The sequence below is a fragment of the Monodelphis domestica genome, chromosome 3 (assembly GCF_027887165.1).
Source record: "Monodelphis domestica isolate mMonDom1 chromosome 3, mMonDom1.pri, whole genome shotgun sequence".
In the NCBI taxonomy this organism is placed as follows: Eukaryota; Metazoa; Chordata; class Mammalia; order Didelphimorphia; family Didelphidae; genus Monodelphis; species Monodelphis domestica.
In genome coordinates this window covers 255,328,406-255,350,402 of record NC_077229.1, presented here as the reverse complement: position 1 = coordinate 255,350,402, position 21,997 = coordinate 255,328,406, and the positions used below count along the sequence as shown (strand labels likewise).

Genomic DNA, 21,997 nt, shown 5'->3' with positions numbered 1-21,997 from the left:
CTACTAACTGGGTAATGCTTATATCATTTTAATTGGGCCCTGATTCAAGGACCTGTTATAGATTTATTTTTCCTTTACTAAGAATATTTTCATCCAGAAATTATTTTTTATTTGGATTTTTCTGATGTCTTTTTAATTTCTCTTGCCAATTGATACATACCTCATAACTCAGCCATGCATCCCTAAATGATCCCTGTGTTTTTTAATTACCCTCCTCTAGGGGGGGAATGTAAAAATATTATTTTAAATTGCAAAGTTTAAATTCCTTTTGAGAAGAATTTTTAGATTAAGAAACATGCTACCTCTCCGAATCCAGAAACTGAACTGTTTGGAGAAGACATCATGAAGATGCCTCCGGACCACAAGCTGCATGAGAAGATCAAGAATGAACTTTGGGTGTGGTTGATTGAACATTTATTTGTATCTATACTTTCATGTCAAAGGGGACTGCCCCCTAACTGGCTTTTTGTTAATGCGTCAAGCAATGATTGGTTTAGTCCCCCCACCCTCCATCCTCAAATTATTGTAATCTTTAAGTTGATTATGTTTTCATGATCCTTTTTGGGGAAATTTTTCCCAATAAGGACCAAATGGGAATATGTGAAAATGGAGATTTGAACCCCAGACTCCAATCCCCAGAAGTCCTTGGCAGTCCCCAGAATCTCCTATAATCTCACCTGAATCCCCTCCTGAGATCACAATTTGTATTTAAACTGACTGTACCGTCTATTCCACTCTCTTCCTGTACTCAGAGATTGTAAGGATGTAGTGAGTAGACTAAGCGTGGGGGTTCTGAATTTGGCTTTCAGCCGTGGGCACATGGTTTATTATTTTGTATACTTGATTTCTAATACTCTTAATAAACCTCTAAAAATATAATACTTTGAGTAGAGAAACTAATTTAACTGTTACACAAGGCATATGAAAAGGACAGGACACAGGCAAGAAACATTGTTGAGAAATAACAAGGCTTGTGCTTAACTGGTATGACAATTAAAAATTCAGACTGGCTTCTGGGTAAGTATATCAATGTATTGATTAGGCTTTAGCCTAATAAACCAATAAATTATATGGCCAATAATCTCTCTCAGTGATCAAAGACCAGGAAGTCCCCTCAGGCAGGTCTATAATTACAATGTAGGAACTCTTCATTCAGCCCCTCCCTTGGACCTCTCAAGACATCTCTAAATGCCAAGACTGGCAGGAGAAAAAAGAGACACTGGTAATCTTATAGATGCTAAAAAGAACATTTCCTCAATTTATATTCACCTATGAATAGAACTTTAAGGCTCACAAAAGATTTTATACACAAAAGCCCTCTACAGTATAGATAGAGCAAATAAAATTAGCCACAAGGTACAGAAGAAGAAAACCTCAAGATATAAGATGTACAATGATCTGCTTACATTAACATATCTAACAGGTATCAGAAGCAGAATAGAAGGATTTGCCTCTCAGTAAGTAACCCCTCAGTGTATCACTTTAATGTGATTCTCACCACAAGCCTGTAAGGTAGATACTCCAATGGTAAGTATTTTGTAGACTTTCATATACTCCATGCAACTTGTGTACACGAATTTGAATATATCTCCCTTAGTAGAATGCAAGCTACTTGATGGTGAGGCCTGATATTACTTTTTCTTTATATGGCAAGTCCTTCATGAGCTTTCTGTGACATATTAAGAATGCTTGATAATTGAATGACTAAGGAAATTGATTCAAAGAGAAGTGACTTGCCCATGGCCACAGAGTTATTAGTTCTCCCCTTGGTTTCAAGTTCAACACAAAAGCCAATAAGGGTGACTAAGTAAAGGTAAAAAATAGTAAAAAATTACTATGACCAGAATAATGGGTTAGAAAGCAGGCTTGTTCTGCTTGGCCCTGTGAAACTAGGAGCAGGAGTCATGTAAATAAAAAGTTCCTAACAAGTCAATTCAGGAAAAAGTAGAATAGGCTGTCATGGAAAGAAGTGGGTTTTCTGTCATATTTTTAAGTCAAAAAACCCTTTAAGCTGGACTCCAGGATACAAGAAATATTGGTGTTAAGTCTCAACAAGTCTTTAGAACCCTTGACAAAATATATTAACTTTCACAAGTTTCTATCAGTAAAAGAGTACTATCTTAATTAATATTATAATTACAGCTCAAGCAAGTTCCTTCAATTTATGGTCTGTTTTTTATACTTCTTTTACATCCTCTACAATACCAGGCTTACATACAGGAGATGCTGGATAAGTCAATTTGGAAGTGAGTTGAATAATTTGGAGATAACCTTTATGCTCTGATTCTTATGATCCCAAAAAGCAAGGTTATACAAAAGAAATTACTGATTTCTTCAATAAATTTGTCTAAGAGGGCAAAATGAAATGTTTTTTTCCTAGCATATTAACTCTATGAAACTTACCTTTCAGTGCTCTCTGTCACTGTATCTTGCATCTTGGTGGAGAGTTCTGTAAGGTTTATTTTTTCATCTTTTTCGCCACTTTCTAACTCTAACCTATTCCCATTATACTTTCCAGGAATTATTTTAGTTGGATGAGGTGGTGAATGTTCATAGTTAGGTGCCTCGTCTTCATTAGATAGTTCTTTCCACCGCTTCTAAGGAAGGAGAAAAATACAACACAGTGGTTAATAAAATCCCTCATCTTCCTTGGAATGTTCTTTCCACCATTTCTAAATGGGAAGCAATGTGTCACTTGACACCTTAAAAAAAAATCCCTCAGTCCAGTGTTTCATAAAGTGCAATATTAACCAATTTATAAATGAAAAAGACTTCACTACTTATCAGAAAAATCTTAGATTGTATCAACCAAACATTAGTAACACTTCCTCTTTGTCTAAAAAAATTATGCTGGAACTTCTTAATAGCATTTAGAACAGTGTGTAGAGCTACACCAAGAGATCTTCTGTTAAAGCTCCAAGAGGGGAGACTAATAGAAGCCCCCCCAAAACAAAAAAAAAATGAGAGCAACAAGAGCACAGACAAATACGGGGAGTAAAGAAGGGGTGAATTTGAGCAAACAACAGAAAAAGAAGAAAGAAACTACAATAGACAGGTTCTACACAGCAAATGGAACAGAGGGGGAGAGATCAGCAAACGATAAATCAAAAATCCCAGCGAATTGGATACAGGCTTTGGAAGAACCCAAAACACAACTTAGAGAGGCTGAAGACAATTGGGAAAAGAACTTAAAAATTAAGATAAGTCATCTGGAAACAGAGGCACTTGAACTAAAACAAGAAAATAGTGTCTTGAAAGCCAAAATCAACCAGCTGGAAAATGAGGTAAAGGAGATGAAAGACGAGGTAAAGAGTATGAAAGACGATTTCAAAGAAAATCAGACCAGAAGGAAAAGGATGACCAAAAAGCCAGAGATGAAATCCCATCTTTAAGAACCAGAATACAACAACTGGAATTAAGTGACCTTACAAGGCAGCAGGACACTATGAAACAAAACAAAACAAAAAGAATGAAAAAATTGAGGAAAATGTGAAGCATCTCATTCACCAAACAGACGATTTAGAAAATCGTTCAAGAAGAGACAATTTAAGAATCATTGGACTAGCAGAAGACCACAACAAAAGAAAAAGCCTGGACATAATACTAGAGGAAATTATTCAGGAAAACTGTCCCGATAGCCTAGAACAAGAGGGAAAAGTGGAGATTGAAAGAATCCACAGATCACCCCCTGTATTTAATTCAGAACTGACAACACCAAGAAATGTTATAGCCAAATTCAAAAATTATCAGACCAAAGAAAAGATATTACAAGCTGCCAAGAAGAAACCATTCAGATACCACAGGCTCTGGCTGCATCCACACTGAAGGACCAAAAGGCATGGAATATGATATTCTGGAAAACAAGGGAACTAGGTCTACAACCAAGAATAAAATACCCATCATAAATATACTATATTCTTACAGGGGAAAGTATGGTCATTCAACACAATAAAAGAATTCCAAGTATTCGTAAAGAAATGACCAGACCTGAACAGAAAATCTGATGTCCAAGCACAGAACTCAAGAGAATCATCAAAAGGAATAATAAAGTGGAGGAATTCCAAGGAGACTGGAACAACCTCCAGGAAGTAATGCAGAGTGAGAGGAGCAGAACGAGAAGAACAATGTACACAGAGACTGATAAACTGTGGTATAATCAAACGTAATGGACTTCTCCATTAATGGCTTTACAATGTCCCTGAACAATCTGCAGGGATCTATGAGTAAAAAAAAAAAAACTATCCTCAAGCAGAGGACAAACTGAGTAATAACACCAAGGAAAAGCAACTGCTTGACTACAGAGGTTGAGGGGACATGATCTAGGAGAGACGCTAAATGAGCACCCTAATGCAAATACCAACAACAAGGAAATTGGTTCGGAGCAAGGACACATGTGATACCCAGAGGAATCGCGCATCGGCTAGGGGAGGGGGAGGGGTGGGGGAGGAAAAGAAAATTATCTCTGTTTCCAATGAATAATGAATGAAAATGTCCAAATAAAATACTGTTTTAAAAAACAAAAAAAAGAACAGTGTGTAGAATACATTTATCTAGCTCATGTACCTGTCCAGGGGAATTTTGTTGGTGAAATACTAAAGCAATCTCACATTTTATAATGGTGGTCAAAATGAAATATTTGGTATGATCTGGTTCCTTATATTATAGAGAAGAGATGATTAAGGCATCTGTCAATCTCTTAATCTAGGTGTGCTTATGCTTTGTCTGCTTTACAAGGGACTAGAACTCAAAGTTCTGAGAACTAGCCTATCAGTGGACTGGGAAAAACTCTCTTAATTACCTGGATCCCAACAGTTGACTACAGAGATCAGAACCTGTCACTGTAACTCTTCATTATCACCACTACCATGGTGATAAGCAAGAGGAAAAGAATATGTTAAGAACATGTATAAGCATTCAAAGAAATAGAAAACCAGTGTATTTGGGAATGGCTTGGAGAAAGAATATATATATATATATATATATATATATATATATATATATATATATATATATATATATATATATATATATATATATCCTGTGGCCAGAAAGCCATTGAAATTCTTCAAAATGGGATCTAGACAATTGTTAACCTGTAAATTGGTGTAACCAATCTGAAAAGCAATTTGGGAAATATGGCCTCCAATTCCCATGCACAAAAGGGTATTTACCTTTTAACCAAACCATACCCCTTAAGAATTCAAAGAAAGAAAGGGTCCCATATGTGGAAAGATGTTTACAGCAGCACTTTTTGTAGTGACAAAGAACTGAAAACTAAGGGATTATGCACCAGTTGAAAAATGACCCAAAAAGGTATATAAGAGGTATATGACATTTGAAGCAAAAATACCTAGAATCAAGTACTACCCTCTGACACAAAAGTTGTTAAATGAACATATCTTGGTGGTCTAAGAAATTCTAAGAAGATACAATCAGTTGACATTTATGAATAAGATTTTCCATGCCAAATGTTTCCCATAACCACAAAATTATTGCTATAGGCCAAAATTTGTTTGAAGTTTTCAAATTAAAATTTTCTCTTAAAATTTCATATTAATTACTTAACCTGCCAGCTCAGTATATGTCTAAAACAAGACACACTACTCATTAAAAATAAAGATTTTGTCTCATAATGTTAAAGGGAAGAATTCTTGAAGGTTTTGAATATAGCCATAGCAACAGATTTTAACTCTACTGTCTAAGGATCAGACTTAGCTAAGTATGGAAAAGTTCATCACCAGTACATTGATTATTATTATTATGATTATTAAGTAATCTTTCTAAAAAAGAAAAATACGAAAAATCCTTTAGTCCTCTGTGACTTTATTTTGCTCCTATAGTTAATTACTAATAATCATAAAAGTTTTGGACTGCTTAAACATTAATTAACCAGTTAGACAGTTATTGATATTATTTTTTTTATAAAACCTTACCTTCCATCTTGGAATCAATACTGTGTATTGGTTCCAAAGCAGGTAAGGGCTAGGCAATGGGGGTGAAGTGACTTGCCCAGGGTCACACAGCTGAGGCCAGATTTGAACCTAGGACAACCTGTCCTCAGACCTGGCTCTCAATCCACTGAGCTACCCAGTTGCCCCCAGTTAGGCAGTTATGATAGTGTATACAGTGACCAATGAATAGATATAATACTGGAGGATCTGAAGCATATCCATTTTTTTTTTAAAAAGGAATTTTAAAAAACTCTTATCTTTCATCTTAGAATATTGGTTCTAAGGTAAAAGAATAGTAAGATCTAGTAATTGGAGTTAAATGACTTGCCCAGGGTCACAAAATTAGGAAGCTTGAGCCCAGGAAGTCCCATCTCTAGGCCTGGTTCTAAATCGACTAAATCTAAAGACCTATCTGCCCTCAAGTATATCAATCTTGACAAGTTCTCTATAAAATGTAACTAGAAGGAAGTTGCAGAATGGCTGACAGGTTCTCTTTGAAGAGAATTAATTAAAGGAACAGGTGGAGTTTGTTTTATTGCCCATCCAAAGGTAAACAGAAAACACTATTTCATAGAACAAATGCTCTTTTAATATTGCAAATATGCAATTGCAATTGCAAGTGCAAAGACATTACTATTAAAATCATTTTAACTCAATGTCAATATCTGTAGTACATAGTAAAAAGAAATAGAAATCTAAAGAAACTATTAAGATCTCAAAATAAAATCAACAAACATACTGATACTGACATCAGTGAAAAAAAGGCAGAAATAAACAAGTATGGTACAGAATATGTTGGAAAATAGAGATTAGGAGCAATACATGAAAAAGGTAAAAGGTTTGTAAGCTATACCACTTTTGCTTATATTTAAACAAACTCATACTTGACCCCCTTAAACAAGTGACATACTGACAAATAGAAGGATGGTGAAAAGGACAATGACAACAATGACAATAATTTCGTGTACAAAAAATATAAATCAATAATCAGGAAACTAAAAGAGCTAAAAAACTTAAGTCAACAAATAGACTTATTTGCTAAGTGGGGCAATATGGCAGTGAAAGTAAAAAAAAAACCATCTTTTTAGATCACAGAATCATTCATAAGAGCTTTTAAGAAAAATCACGAACTAAATGTGTTATTAGAAACAGTGGTATTAGTTTAATTGAAAAGTCTTTCATTACTTATCTAAAAAATTGGGTTAATAATACCTGGAGGACAGTATACCACCTCTCAAGGTTTCTTGTGAAATTATTAAATGGAATAACATAGGTAAAAATCTTATGACAGGAAACCTGACATTATGGAAACACAACTGAACTTGGGTAAAAATCTTATGACAGGAAACCTGACATTATGGAAACACAACTGAACTTGGGCCAGGAAGTTATGGGCTCAAGTTCTGCCTCAGAAATTAGTGCCAAGTCGTTTAACTACTCTCAATTTCATTTTTCTGATACTGAACCTAAAGCTCTCTGTAAATCTTAAAGCAGTACAACAAACAAGTTATCATAAGAATGAAGCTTGCAATTTTTGTTGTCATTTATTTTAGTCGCGTCTCACAAGTTATGACCCCATTTGGGGCTTCCTTGGCCAAAACACTGGAGTGGTTTGCCATTTGCTTCTGTAGCTCACTTTACAGATGAGGCAAGTAGGGTTAAGTGACTAGCTCAGGGTCATAGAGATAATAAGTGGCTACGGTCAGATTTGACTCTCTTTCTCTCTCTGTCTAAATTTGACACTCTTCATTATGCCGTTCCATCTTAACTTCCCAACTTTAGTGTACATTACTTCCCTTCCCACACTCTGCAGCATTCTAGCCTAACTGGAATTCTTGTTGCTTCTCAAAGTCACACATCAGCATCTGTCCCTTTGAATTGGGGATCTTCAATGTCTAGAATGCATTATGAATTCACCCCCTAAATGTAAGAATCCCATCTCCTTCAATACTGTCTGTCCTTTAGCAATCCTTTCTGTATAAAAACTTTCTTGATCTCTCTAGCTGCTAATCCTCCCCCTCATTAAACTTATGTTTATTTTGTGCATTTTTTACAATATGCTAATTAATGTTCTGGTTCCCCCCCCCCCCAAATACAATGTAAACACCTTTAAGGAAGGAACTATTTCCTTTTTAAATTTGTATCTTCAAAAACTAAAATTGTACAAGGTACATGGCAGGTGCCTAGTAAATGTTTGTAGGTTTATTATAAATAGGACAATGTTTTAGTTTTAATTGTTGAAGTTATTAGCAACTACTCTTACCACTTTTTTCAGGCTTTTTTAGAAAGGAAAATAATTCTTAAAGTCAAAAGATTGTCATTTTTGATAGTAAAGGGAGATAAGAGTCATGTTTTAAATTGGGCCACAGTCTAACATGCCCAGTGATGTCTAAGTAACATAAAAAACAAAACAATAGAAAATATTCTTTTACAGGAATATAGCACTTAATTTCCTCTGCATCAGTTTTTGCTAACATAGCTAATACTGCCCAATTAAGATTTATGTCATTACATGAAAGAAAGAAAAGTATTTCAGTGAGTCTCGCTTATGGGAAATTCTAACACTGTAACATATGCTATGTAAGGTCATTATGCACTTAATGATTTATATTCACAGTCTCTCATATATCTGTAATTTATCATAAAACTGGTTTTGCTCTTCTTTAGCTTCCCAGTGCTAAGCATAGTGTCTGGCATTTAGTAAGACGTAATAAATGCTTGCTGGCCATCCCTCAGTCCCATCAGTGAGAAAGCAGTGAAAACAGGGAGATAAAAGCAGAAGAAAACCAATGACTATTTGCATTTGGCTAAGTAAGATACCCAATAAGAATGCTAAATAGTTCCCAGAATTTATATGGGTAAATCTGAGGTATTATTTTACCCTTCACTGAAACATTGTGTTTGACCAGGACAAAAGTAAAAAATGCCAGTAAGAGTCAATTTATGCTAGAAATAAAATCTTATTGGACCAATTCCCAGAATATAGAACAAACTCTAAATTTGTCATCAAGAAAAGGAGTATTGAGTAAAAAAACAATGAAATGGAACATTTAATCTTAGTAAAGAATTTATAAAAATCTGGAATTCAAGCTGACTTGCTGTTTGAAGAAAAAGCAACTATAGAATACAACCAGTCAAGCTAAAAAGAAACTTGCTTGACTTTGACATTTCTCATTATGAAGCTGACACCAAAACCTTACAATGTAACTGAAAGCCTCTATTTGAAGGTGTGCTGTGCTGTATTCTAGATTAATGGTTCTCAAACTTTTTCTGGGGACCCCTATCCTTAGGGCCCCCTCCTTCACTGATTACTGAGGGTCGATATCCAAGACCAACTCCCAAACCCTTCATTTAAGGAGGGTGCCCAGGGCATTTACTTCCTTCTTTCCCATCTAGCTGTAAGACTTCTTGGTGCTCCTACACTAAGTACCTCACCCTAGCCTTTTAGCTTGAGGGCAGAGACACATCTTTTGCTTTCTTAAGTATCTCTAGTGTTTAGCATAGAATCTGGAACAAAGTAGAGGTTTAATAAATGTTTACTGACTGACTAACAGATAGAGACAGTCACTGAGACCCTTTCAGGGAATTTTAGTCCCATGAAGTCAAAACCATTTCATAATAATACTAAGGTATTTTAATTTCTAATATGATAAATATCAGAAGATAAACAAAAAGTAGATAAACTAAAGCACTATGGTAGAGTCCTTAGGTCCCAAGTCCAAAAAAGTCTGAGAACTGTTGATCTACACAATTTACCAGATAATATTGAAAATTATAGACTAATGGGAGTCTGCTAATACAATGATACCAATTATTAGTTCATATAACACCTGTGCATTACCTGGGTAGGCCAAGGCCACTGTCACAGAGGCTTCCCTAAAGAAAATGTCCCTATTTTTTACCCTACCCCAAACACCTGAGAAGTTAGAGTACCAATTAGTATGTGTACAACAACAAAAAAAGGGTACAGTCTTTGAGTCTTCTTAAATCTTCAGATTCAATATTTATCTCAATTTACCCTACATATAGAACCAAAAGACCCATACACCGCAATAGAAATGTCTACTTCTCTAAGCTAATATTTGAGAGTAGAGGGAAAACAAATACTTCAGAATGAATAATACTATTGGAAAGATTATTGCATATCACAAAACAAAGACTTCAAGGAAACTATTCAGAAAGATCAAGGATGTCGATGATTTTTCTCCAAACTGGGATTAAAAAAAGAAAAGGAAAGAATGTTATGGTAATTTTATAAGAGAACCAGTCACACAATCATACATGCTGTATTTCTAAACTATAAATAAAGGAAAGGAAATAAGGGAGGGCAGGGAAGGAGACAAGTAGCATGTGCTAGTTTTCAGTCCTGAAAAAAAGCATCTCCAACAAGACCACTGAAAGTTACTCTATTATAGCTAAGGGTTGAAATACTGTCAGGAATGGAAGAAAACTGCTATGCTTTCCCTCAAGATTCTTAAAATATAGAATCAGATAACATGGAATTCACAGTAGCTTTTTAAATCCCTATTCTCCAGAGCAATTAAGTCATAAGAAGGTCAGTGATTTTCCTGCTTATATATTGCAGTACATTTTCAATTGCTACTTTGTATGGAGACTTTAGCTAAGCTTTTTAGAGAATGGAACTAATGAAGTTAAGATTGAGTGTGTCTGGGAGCAACTAGGGGGCTCAGTGGATTGAGAGTCAGGCCTAGAGATGGGAGGTCCTAGGTTCAAATCTGGCCTCAGACACTTCCCAGCTATGTGACCCTGGGCAAGTCACTTGACCCCCATTGCCTAGCCCTTACCACTCTTCTGCCTTGGAACCAATACACAGTATTGATTTTAAGGTGGAAAGTAAGGAGTTAAAAAAAAGATTGATTGTGTCTGATCCCTGTACCAGACCAATTTAATATAGAAAAATTTTTATAGACACAAACTGTGAACATTCATTATACAAATGTGTGTTATGGTCAGAGCTCTGAATGAGAACATGTGAACAAATCAAAACCACATTAGTCATCATACAAACAAATGAGAGAGACAACCCCATCTCCCCAGTATTTCCTCAAATTGTTTAAAAGTGTGGAAGATAGAAAATACATATTAAAAAAAACTAAAAAATTGCCAGGAAAATCTGGTTTGGAGGCACAGCCTTTGTACTAAGAGTTCAAGTGCTGGGGAAGAAATGTTGGATAAAGAAAAATAAATGATCAGTTAAGTGTTTTAGTTCATGTTGCTCAATGTAAACTGCTAGCTTTATTTATCAAAATTCACTTTCTCAAATATACCCTTTCCCACCCCCAATCTATTGTACACATAAAGCAGACATGCTTCCCCCAAATGAAAAATTACTAGCTATCAACCACTTTCAAACTTCAATTCTAAAAAAGCATTTAATTTCTGATTGTTCTACTGCATTTTTTTTCTAGCTACCTGATTTTTAGGAAAGGACTTTTAGTTTTTCTGTCTGGTAAAAATGCTGTGCTATACAAATCTGGCACTCTATTAATGATGAATGACACTGGTTAATCCAATGCTTCTCTTCGGATAGTTTTCCCTTAATACTATTTTTAAAGTATAACATATTAAAGGAAGAAAGATAGCCTGTCCTAACTGAAAGGCTAATATAAAAACAGAAACCAACACCTATAAATGAGGGGAGAGAGAGAGAAAATAAGATATTTTTTAATAGAGCACTTTCTATATGCCAGCCATTATGCTAAGCAGCTAAAAAAAAACAAACCCAAACTCATTTGATCCCCATAACAACCCTATGAGGAAGATAATATTATTCTCATTTTACAGATGAGAAAACTGAGGCAAATAGGGTTATATGACTTTCCAGGGCTACACAACTATTAAGTATCTGAGGCTAGTTTGACCTCAGATCTACTTGACTCCAGTCCAGCACTCTCGTCACTATGTCCCACCAGATACCTGAAAATTGCCTTTTATTTCACAGCCAGTAGTTGGGTGACCTTGGGGGGGAAATCACTTCAAGTCTCAGTCTCATTTCCTCATTTATGCATATGTAACATGAGATAGCTGGATTAGGTAATGTAGGTCCCTTGAAACTCTACCTACTAAAATACTGAAGGTTAACTGTCTGGTTAGATAAACCCTAGATGGTTTTCCTAAAGTATTCCAAACATGGCTGGTAATAAAAACAACAACAACAACAAAAAAAAAACAGTAAACCAGGTTACTAGGATTAGAATAACATCAAATCAAAGGTCAGAATTCAAGGCAAAAACCACAAGGATTTGTTGAATGACTGCTTATTTTACATATGTAAAATTATAATATATAGTACACATGAATACATAGGAAATTCCTAATACATAGCACAAAAGTCTTTGTATTATATAGTACACATGTACTACAGAGTACTTTGCACTATGTGGTATTAAAATAAATTTATAACAAAATGAAATATCTATTCAGAAGAATTTTTGGTAAAGTTCACTTGAAAAAGTGGCCCACAACGAACAACTCTTGAATTCATTTAATTCTGAAAAAAAGCAATCATTTTCAATGCAAAACAGTTTCCTTTAAAAAAAAAAAGGAAAAAACTGAGAAGTCAAAGATACTAATAATACATAGGAATTAATATGAATCTGAGTTCTCCAACAGAATATAAGGGCATAATAAAATTTGAGGTTTTTCTTTAATCAATAAGTTTGTCATATCAAACATGCTTTTGGGGGAAGTATAGCAATTATACTTACTGTTACTATATTATAGTAAAGATATGTAATAACTATCTTATATGGTTCTATTTATGTAGATATATAACATTTTTTACCCATAAAAGTTTACCTGTATATTTGAGTCTCCCATTATAAATTTTGCTCCTTCTATTACAGCCATATATGAAAATCTTAGTTGATCTGGAGTCTGAATAAGTCCCATTCGAAATTTTCTCATATTCACTAATACTTGCTTAATATTAACAGAAAAAGGATCATCTCTTTTTTCCATCTGCAAAGAAGGTTGAAATATTTTTGAAGTTATTATTATTGGAGGAAATAAGGAGCTTAGTGATATGAATAAGGGAACATAGTTCAAATTCATTAGCTCCTGTTAAAATTTTATAAATTTCAAGCTTCGGGTAATTTTGTGAATATTAATCAGCCTCAGAGCTGAAAAACATTCTTTAAGATGAAGAATAAATTAAAGCAGGTTTTCTTTTACAATAGTTATTGGTGAGTACTAGTGTTTAAGCTAATTTTTACTGATAGTCCTACTAATTCTATGTGTGATATTCTACACACACATATATATGATATGCTATACACACACAAACGATTAGCAAGCTGACTACAACAGTTTCAATCAAATAGAAGATAAAACAAATCTACAAAAGTGATTGGCATTTTTATACAGTACTAAGAAATAACAAGGTGGAAGCAAGCTAGGTGGCTCAGTGGATAGAGAGCCAGACCTGGAAAGGGGAGGTCATGGGTTCAAATCTGACCTCAGACACTTCCTAGCTGTGTGACCATGGGCAAACCACTTAGCTTCAATTGTCTAGCCTTTCCTGTTCTTCTGCCTTGGAACTGATAGTGTGAATTTTATGAGAGAAGGTAAAGGCTAAAAAAAAAGAGTAAATAACCAAAAGGGAGATTCTACTGAAAATAATTATAAAATGCATGCACTATTTGAAAATTATTCCTGAGATATAAACAAAACTTATATCTTAAGAAACTGATTTATAGACTCAGGGCTATAAAATGAAATGACTAAGAAGTTACTTTATAGAACAAGATAAAATAATAAGAATAATAAACATTTTAAGGAAAAGGTCAAGATGAAATATCTTGGGATATAATGGAGAAATAATGGGGGAAAAACAGGGAAATAAAGGGGACTTAGGAATCCCAGATTTCACAAAGCAGTAATTTTCAAAAATAACTTGGTTCTGGTAAAAAATACATCAAGTACTAGAATAGATGTTACATAAAACACAGAAGCAAATTTATCTAGTACCCTAGTTCTTGATTAACACAAAAGTCCCCAGCTACTAGACTTATTATTTGACAAAAGCTACCAGGAAAATTGGATAGCAGTATGGAAGAAATTATATTTATATCCACAACATCCACCTTATACAAAGAAAAGCTCAAAATGCATATGTGGTCTGCATATAAAGGATTATAAACCTTTTATCATAAACATATTAGATTCATGTTAAAGAGAAAAATTAATCCCCAAACAACGGACAGAGAGGATCACAGGAGAGAAAATAATTTGATTATATAAAATTCAAAATGTTCTATGCAAATAAATCTAATAAAGCTAAGATAAAAGGGTACAAAATTGGGGGGAAAATTTGCAACAGATTTCTTTGCAAAGATCTAATATATATAGATAGGACAAGATACAGATATAGGTATATAGATATAGAAGGAATTGATTTAAATTTAGAAAAGTAAGAGCCATTCATCAAATTGGTCTAAGGATTTGAAAGCTATAAACAGGCATATCTCAAGGGAAAGAAACCCAGGATTATTTATAGACATTTGAAAAAAAATGTTCTAAGTCACTACTAATTCAGGAAATGCAAATTAAAGAAAAGCAAATTTGAGATGCCATCCATCAGTGGCAAAGATGTCAATGAAGGAAAATGATAAATGCTGGAAGAGCTAGTGAAAACAGACACACTGATTAACTGTTGCTGATGAACCCAAAGGTTCATAAATGAGTACAATCATTCCAAAAGTAATTTGGAATTGTATGCATAAAGTTACTAAACGTAGCTTGTCCTTTGACCCAGCTATACCACTGCTTAGGAGTATACCAAAAAATGAGATATCAAGGGGGGGGAGGGGTGCAGGGCAGGGGGAAGAAGAGTCCTATACGAAAGCAAAATCTTTATAGCAGCTTTTTTTCCCTTTCTTTTCTTTTTCTGGAGGTGGCAAAAATTAAATTGATATCCATCCTGAAAATTAAAGTGATATCCAACAACTGAGAAATGGCTGAAGAGGTCATGGCATATGAATGAATCACAATAGAACTGTGCTGTTATGAGTGAATGGATGTTTTTCAAAGAGAAATGGAAAGATATAAACTGATGTATAGTGAAGTGAGCAAAACCAGAACAATTTACACTATTATGTCTATATTATAAAAATGGACAATTCTACTTTCAATTTTAAAATATTCTTTCAAAAATTTTTGAATTCCATGTTTTCTTCCTCCCTCCCACCCCTCCCTCATCAAAAAGGCAAGCAGTATGGTAGCCATTATACATGTGCAGTCATGCAATATAATTCTGAGGACTTTTATAAACTAGCGAAAAATGAAATGTAAAGAACTCAGAATAATTTATCTAATAACAAGAACACTATGAAGACAAATGGCTTTTAAGAAGTTGTAAGAACTATAATCAATACAATAGTCATTCATGAATCCAGAGGACCATTGAAGAAATATGCTTTTCACAACAGAGATGACAGATTCAGAGACATGTAGCCACTAAGAAAATTTGTCTTCCTTGACTATGCATATTTATTACAAGGGATTTTCTCTCTCTCCTTTAACCAGTGGTAGGTAAACAAGCCATGGTGACAGTATAAGATTCTACTTAGCCAGGGCAAGGATGGGGACAGGAGTTTGGAGAGATTAAAAGGATAAAAAAAAGACGTTAGGAAACATATGTAGTGGTTTGTATCAGGCAAAAATCATACCACAGAAGTATGAATAAAATTGTGTTCTTTAAAACAAAGAAGGGAGTGGAGAGGGACAGACTGCAAGAAACTACAAAAGATCTTTTCACCCCTTTATTCAATAGCTATAAAAACTAAGTTCTTCAGAAATAAAATCTAAGCTTGTACCTAAACATAAAAGTAAAACCCAAATCATATCAAACAAATAGTATATTTTTAAAAAGCACTTACCAGGACAAGACAAGTATCAACTAATGAAAATGTGCCAGACCGGCCAATGCCTGCACTACAATGAATTATTGCAGGTCCATGTTCATCACTCAGGGAACCAGATTCTCGAACTTTAAATAAGAAGTTGAGGAATGAAGCTGGTGATTGAGGGACTCCAAAATCTGGCCATGTAGTATAATGAAAGTGAGATATTAACCTGATCTCACCACTCTACAACATGAAAATTAAAGAGAGGAAAAAAAAGTTAATTTGGCCCAATCTGACTATTAAAACACTTTGTTGCTTAACAAAGATCAAATATTTCAAAAATGTTGTGACCTAGAACAAATCAATTAATCTCTCTCTGGGCTTAGGTTCCTCATATATAATGTGAGACTAAGTTAGGTAATTCAAAGTCCTTTTAGCTCTAAAATTCTGATTGTCATGCTTTAAATATTGGCTTTAATTTTTGTAACTAATTCCTCTGAACCCTAATTTTCCCATTCAATATATAATCAATTAATTGCTTTTCTAAGATGTGGGGAAAACTTTTTAATGAATACTCTTGGCAATAGCTATCACTATTCCCAAAATAATAACAAATGAAAATCCACTTAATAAGTAATTTCTAAAGATGCTATCAAGATCAAAATAATTAAAAAACAGTCAAAATTTGGTCAAAATAATTAAAAAACAGTTCCTTAGAACTTTCAACTTGCTTCTTTGACTAATATTTTATGCTTTTACAACAACTATAGAAAACTTGAAAGAAATAGTGACAAAAATGCAAAGTCAGGGAGTGTAGAAGCATCTTTAAAATGATTCACTGGAAACTGAATCTTTTATCTTATTCATGAACAGACTAAGTAAGCTTAAACCTTTTAGAGATGATAACATTCAGTGCTTTAAAGTATTTATCAAAATGAATAGTAATTAACCAGTCTGAATTACTTCTGTTTTCCAAAAGGATCCCTCAAAACATCCTCACTAATTTTTTTTTTAAATCTTTACCTTTCATCTTAGAATCAATATTGTGTATTGATTCAAGTCAAAAGAATGGTAAGGGCTAGGCCAGTGATGGTGAACCTTTCAGAGATGGAGTGCCATATACATAGGGGAGGGAGAAAGGGCAGACGAGATGAGTTACGTCCTCAGCAAGTGTAGAGCAGGGGTAGGAAGTGTCCCAAGCACTCCACTCTCCCCTCCAGATCTGCCACCTGTGAGCCACCCACTTTACCCACTGTGCACTCTTATTGTGCTGCTATGCAGAGGGGTGAGGGGATGTCATCAGGCACATGGAAAGGGGGAAGGGAGCAGCTCCTGCCTTTCTAGTAATGAAATTAGGGTGGAAGGGAGGAAGAAGAGCATGCCCACAAAGAGCACTCTGAGTGCCATCTTTGGCACCTATGCCATAAGTTTGCCATCATTGGGTTAGGCAATGGGGATTAAGTGACTTGCCTGGGGTTACACAGCTGGGAAGTATCTGAGGCCACATTTGAACCCAGGATCTCCTATCTGATTCTCAACCCATTGAGCCACTTAGCTGCCCCCTCCACACTGACTTTCAAAAAACTATTTCAATTTCTTCAGTAAATGCTGCTGCCAATAATAATTGTTAATGTAAAGTTAAACAGAATAAACAAAATTGCTAAAATCTAGATATCTGCATTCCTCTACTATCCCTCCCAAACTTTCCTTTAGATATACATGCAAATTCCGAAAGATAATCACTTTAGTGAAAGTTTTCAACTTCCTACACCTTTTACTTGAACTTCAATTATATGGCAAAATGGGCATATTTAAGTTTATCTTTCTGGTCAAAGACCCGTGAACCTCAGAGTTAGTTATTTAACTTTTCCCTTTCCTTCAATACAGCCTGCAAAATCAATTATCATTTGTAAAGACCTGGGCTCAATATTCATATGAATTGTCAGTCCAAGATGGGGATACTGATACAAAAGCATTATAGGTATATAGCTATACAGCTATATATAGGTAATAATCTAGACAACAGGAGTTTATCATCCACTCCAATTTTTAGTGGGCAGATATAAATAAGTTTAAACTCTTAAATGCTATAAATATCACTTAGGAGACCCTGAAAAGTCAACTGTAAAAAATAACAATTAAAAAAATACCTGGAGGACTTCACCAATTAGAGGATCATTCACTGAATTTTATTTATGCTTGATTTCCAACACAATAATCATGATTATTTTTTAACTTAGCTCTTCCTATTTCATGCTTTAATTGGTCAGAAGGCCTCAAGTTATAAATAAAAATTTATTTAAAAGTACCTATTATGTGCCAGCACTGTGGCTAAAAAAAAAAAAAAGCAGTCATGTCTTTAAGGCACTTACATTCCATCATGAGGCAAGATGTACACAAATAAGTACACACAAAATATATTAGATACAAGCTAAATTTTAGAGGGAAGTACTTATTAGCAGTTGGAGGATATCAGAAAGGTCTTCTCTAGAAGGTGTAGCTCAAACAGAATTTTTAAGCTAATAAAGTATTCAAGGAGGTGGCAGTGAGGTGGAAATGTATTATAGGAATGCAGGGCATTCAATATAAAGGCATCAAGGAAGGAGATGGTATATTATGTGTAAGGAACAGCAACATCAGTCTGGCTGGACCATTAAGGTACAGAAAGTAGTGTGATTTGTTATTACTGGAAAGGTAGATGAATCATTTTGTAAAGGGCTTTAAATGACAAAGAAGTTTATATATGATCCTAAAGTAATGGGAAGTCTCTAGTTTACTGAGAAGGTAGAGACATGGCTACCCCTGAACTTGAAGAAAATAGCTTTAATAGCTATTTGTTGTGATAGAGTAGAGTGGGAAAAGACCTGAAAAATGGAGACCAATTAAAAGTCTGTTGCAATAATCCAGACAAGACGCAAAGAAAGTGGGAACTCTAACAACGCCTATAAGTGGAGAAGGGATTATGTAAGATGTCATAGAGGTAGAAATGACAAGAGTTGGCAAATGATAAGTGGAGTGGATCAGAGTAAAGAGCTAACTAACACATCCTTGAAGGCAAGAACCTAGGGGACAGAATGTTGCTGTTGTCCTTGAGAGAAGTTGGAAAAATAGGAAGAGTGAGTTTAGGGGGGAGAAAGATAATGAGTTGTTTTGGACATGTTGAGTTTGAGATATTTATGGAATATAGGTAGTGGGTAATATATAAATGTAATGAAGGGGGGGAGACAATGCCTCTAAAATTTTATAAAGCTAGGGAAATAGGCAAATAAGTCAGTAGTTATTCATGTTCATGTCTTTTTAAAGGGTTTTTCATAACTCTGGTTATCTTCTCCCAAATTTGGGACATCATTTCTCCAGGCATGTCATTCAATGCTTCACTTCCCAATTTTCTTTTTGAAACCATTATTAATGACGCATTGCAGAAAACTTCTATACAGTCTACAAATCTTTGGTTCCTCTCACTCTTTACTCATTTTCCAGAAAATGTATTGCAGTCCTCACTTATTTCTAGCTTTTGGTGGAAGTCATTAACAGTATTTGTTGCTTTAAGATGGAAGATATTAAGTTCTTAAAAACTTTTTTAAACTGATTATGAGCTTAAAGATTAATGAAAGCATTTCAATATGCAAAGAAAAAAGATATAATGTATATGAAATCATGACCACCTGAAGTACTTTTAAAAAATCTAGTAACTTTATTTAACAAAGTTCAAAACTGTACTTTGTGTCATCTTCTAAACTTTTCTTCTGTAAGTTTTTAAATGTTTAAATGATGCTCCACTTTTTTTTTTCTTGTGCACTTTCTCACATCACTATCACTACCCATCACTACTTCCCCAAAGGAAGCTCTCTCTGAATTCAATAAGTACAGTCAAGTAAAACACATCAAAAGATTGGCTTATCTGAAAACATGTGCCTCAATTTGCCCTTCTAGCCTGTCTCTTCTGTCAAGAGGCAGGAGGTGTGCTGTATCAATTTTTTGAAGGCATGATTGGTCACTAGGCTCAAATCTTAGTCATGTCCTGCAGTACAATATTATAGCTGTACACCAAAATTTGGTTCTAGTTCTTTGTTACAACAAAAAAGCACATATAAAATTTTTAGCTACACATGGGTACTCATCAGTCTTCAACATCTTTGCCAAGTAGAAATATTAATGGGTCAAAGGCAAGTTCATTGTAGTGCCTTCTGGAGTAGAGTTCCAAACTCTTGTTCCAGTATGATTACATCAATTCATAGCTCTGACCAACATTACAGTAGTCTGCCTACTTTTCTGTAACAATTCCTACAATTATAATTTTCTTCTGTTGGTTTTACCAATCTTGATAGAATTGAGGTAGAACCTCAGTTGTTTTCATTTGCATTTCTCTTTTTATCAGTGATTTGGAACATTCTTTCATATGGTTATTGATAGACTGCAGTTCTTGATTTGAGAACTGCTGCCTCATGTCCTCTGACTCTTACTATTGGAGAATAATTCTTTTTGTACCAATTCCCTTTAGAGGTGGGTTTTGAACCTGTATTTGGTGGAAATTAATTTCCAATCCTTACTTTATTGGTTTTGCTTTAGCAAAAGCTTTTACAATGTGTACAACTGAAATGGCTAATCTTATCTTGTATGATCAGGTAGAGAATTCTTCCCCTCTTTTCTAAATTTTAAAAAATATGATTTATTCAGTAAACATATCCATTTAAAATGCTAGTCTAAACATAATTTCTTTCCATCTGTTTTCCAATTTTCCCCAGCAATTGGTTAGTATCCATGAGTTAACAAGTTCCATGCTGTTATGTCATTTTCAAGGCATAAGGAAGATTAAAATAATATATGAAAGATCTACTTTTACTGACCGGGAGATTCCAAATTGTTAATCAGTTACTTCAACAAATAAAACTAAACAGTACCATTTATGAGCTCTTCTACATTCATAAGTGCAAGAAAGCTATAAGGCAATGTCCCTTAGTAGAAATGATAGAATCTTAGGAGCTATTTTGTAACCAATCACATATAGAAAAGACCAAAAATCTTATTGCCGCACCAGAAGGGTTATGTTTCACTACTAATTGTTTTGATTTGGAACATTAGAAAGTTTGGTTCTGGATATACGTTCCCAAACCTTTTTTCACACTTACTATTTCGTGAACCTTAAATGATAAAATTCCAACTGCAAGTTCAGATTGTTTCACCTAGGAATCTCTTTAAAAGACACAAGAATATTCAAGCCTAACTCATATTAATGCCTTCGGAGTGATGTGGATCTACATTCATTTTCTACAGGTCTTCAATCATCATAGTGTGCTCTCTGAGGTTGGCCTGCAACTTATTAAGATTGTAGCATCTTCTCCTGTGGCCCAATTCACAAACTGTTTATGTGCTGTGCAATTGCATCACATCCTGGCTTTGCAACCTTCTGTTCCTCTAGTCTTGGGTGGCTGTTTTATTTTCTCTGTCTGAATAATTTTGGCTCACAACCACTGTTCCTTGACTTTTTTTCAATTCAGGTCAGGCTATCATGGATACTCAAAGACAGTTCCCAGAAATCCTCATGTTTGTTTATATAATCTGGTCCACCTCACTAATAGTTTTCTGAAAAAAATCAGTGCATTTTTCTCCCAGAAGAAAAGATTGAAGGTTTATCCCCTGCCCCCAAAGCAATTTAATTTTGGTTGATTTCCCCCTATCCTATTGAAATAAGATGCTAAAAACAAAGCTCAGAGAATGTTATAGCCTAGAGCTAAAAGAAAGCTCATGAGGTTATGAGGTAAAAAGAGCCATATGTTTAATGAAAAAAAAATTTACTTGAATAAATTTTACTCTTCCTGTCCTGATATTTTGACTGATATTTGCAAGAAGAGGGGATGGAAATATAATGCAAAGTTAAACTATAACTCAACATAAACTGTGAGCTAATTGAGAGTTGAGGTAGGGACTAGATTTTGTTTTTTATTTGTTCTACCTTTCTTTGTATAGTTACCACTTAGCACAGTGCCTGGTAGAGAGTAGGTATGTAATAAAAGCTTGTTGATTGATTAAATCATCTTTTCCCTTCAAAATTAGATCACCTTTCCAGGCTTCATTATTTCAGTCAATGCTTTATTTCTATTTAAAATCAGATTTAAAAAAGATTTAAAATCAAGCTTAAAATAAAAAGCTCAATAGATTCCCTATGTGCCTACTATTTCA

At 34.5% G+C, this 21,997-nt stretch overlaps 1 protein-coding gene across 6 annotated transcripts in view; it reads right to left on the bottom strand.

Annotated features, from left to right (window-relative positions):
- PTPN2 (protein tyrosine phosphatase non-receptor type 2) overlaps positions 1-21,997 on the bottom strand; it is a 107,846-nt gene that overhangs the window by 10,183 nt on the left and 75,666 nt on the right. For 4 of the 6 annotated variants that reach the window (XM_007487741.3, XM_007487742.3, XM_007487740.3 and 1 more), the window contains 3 exons: positions 15,851-16,060; positions 12,771-12,932; positions 2,404-2,597 (listed from right to left, as the gene is read on the bottom strand). In XM_007487741.3, coding sequence (XP_007487803.1) covers positions 2,404-2,597; positions 12,771-12,932; positions 15,851-16,060 — 566 coding nt within the window. The remainder of the gene's footprint in view (positions 1-2,403; positions 2,598-12,770; positions 12,933-15,850; positions 16,061-21,997) is intronic. The other 2 variants (XM_007487743.3, XM_007487744.3) reach the window with 2 other exon arrangements.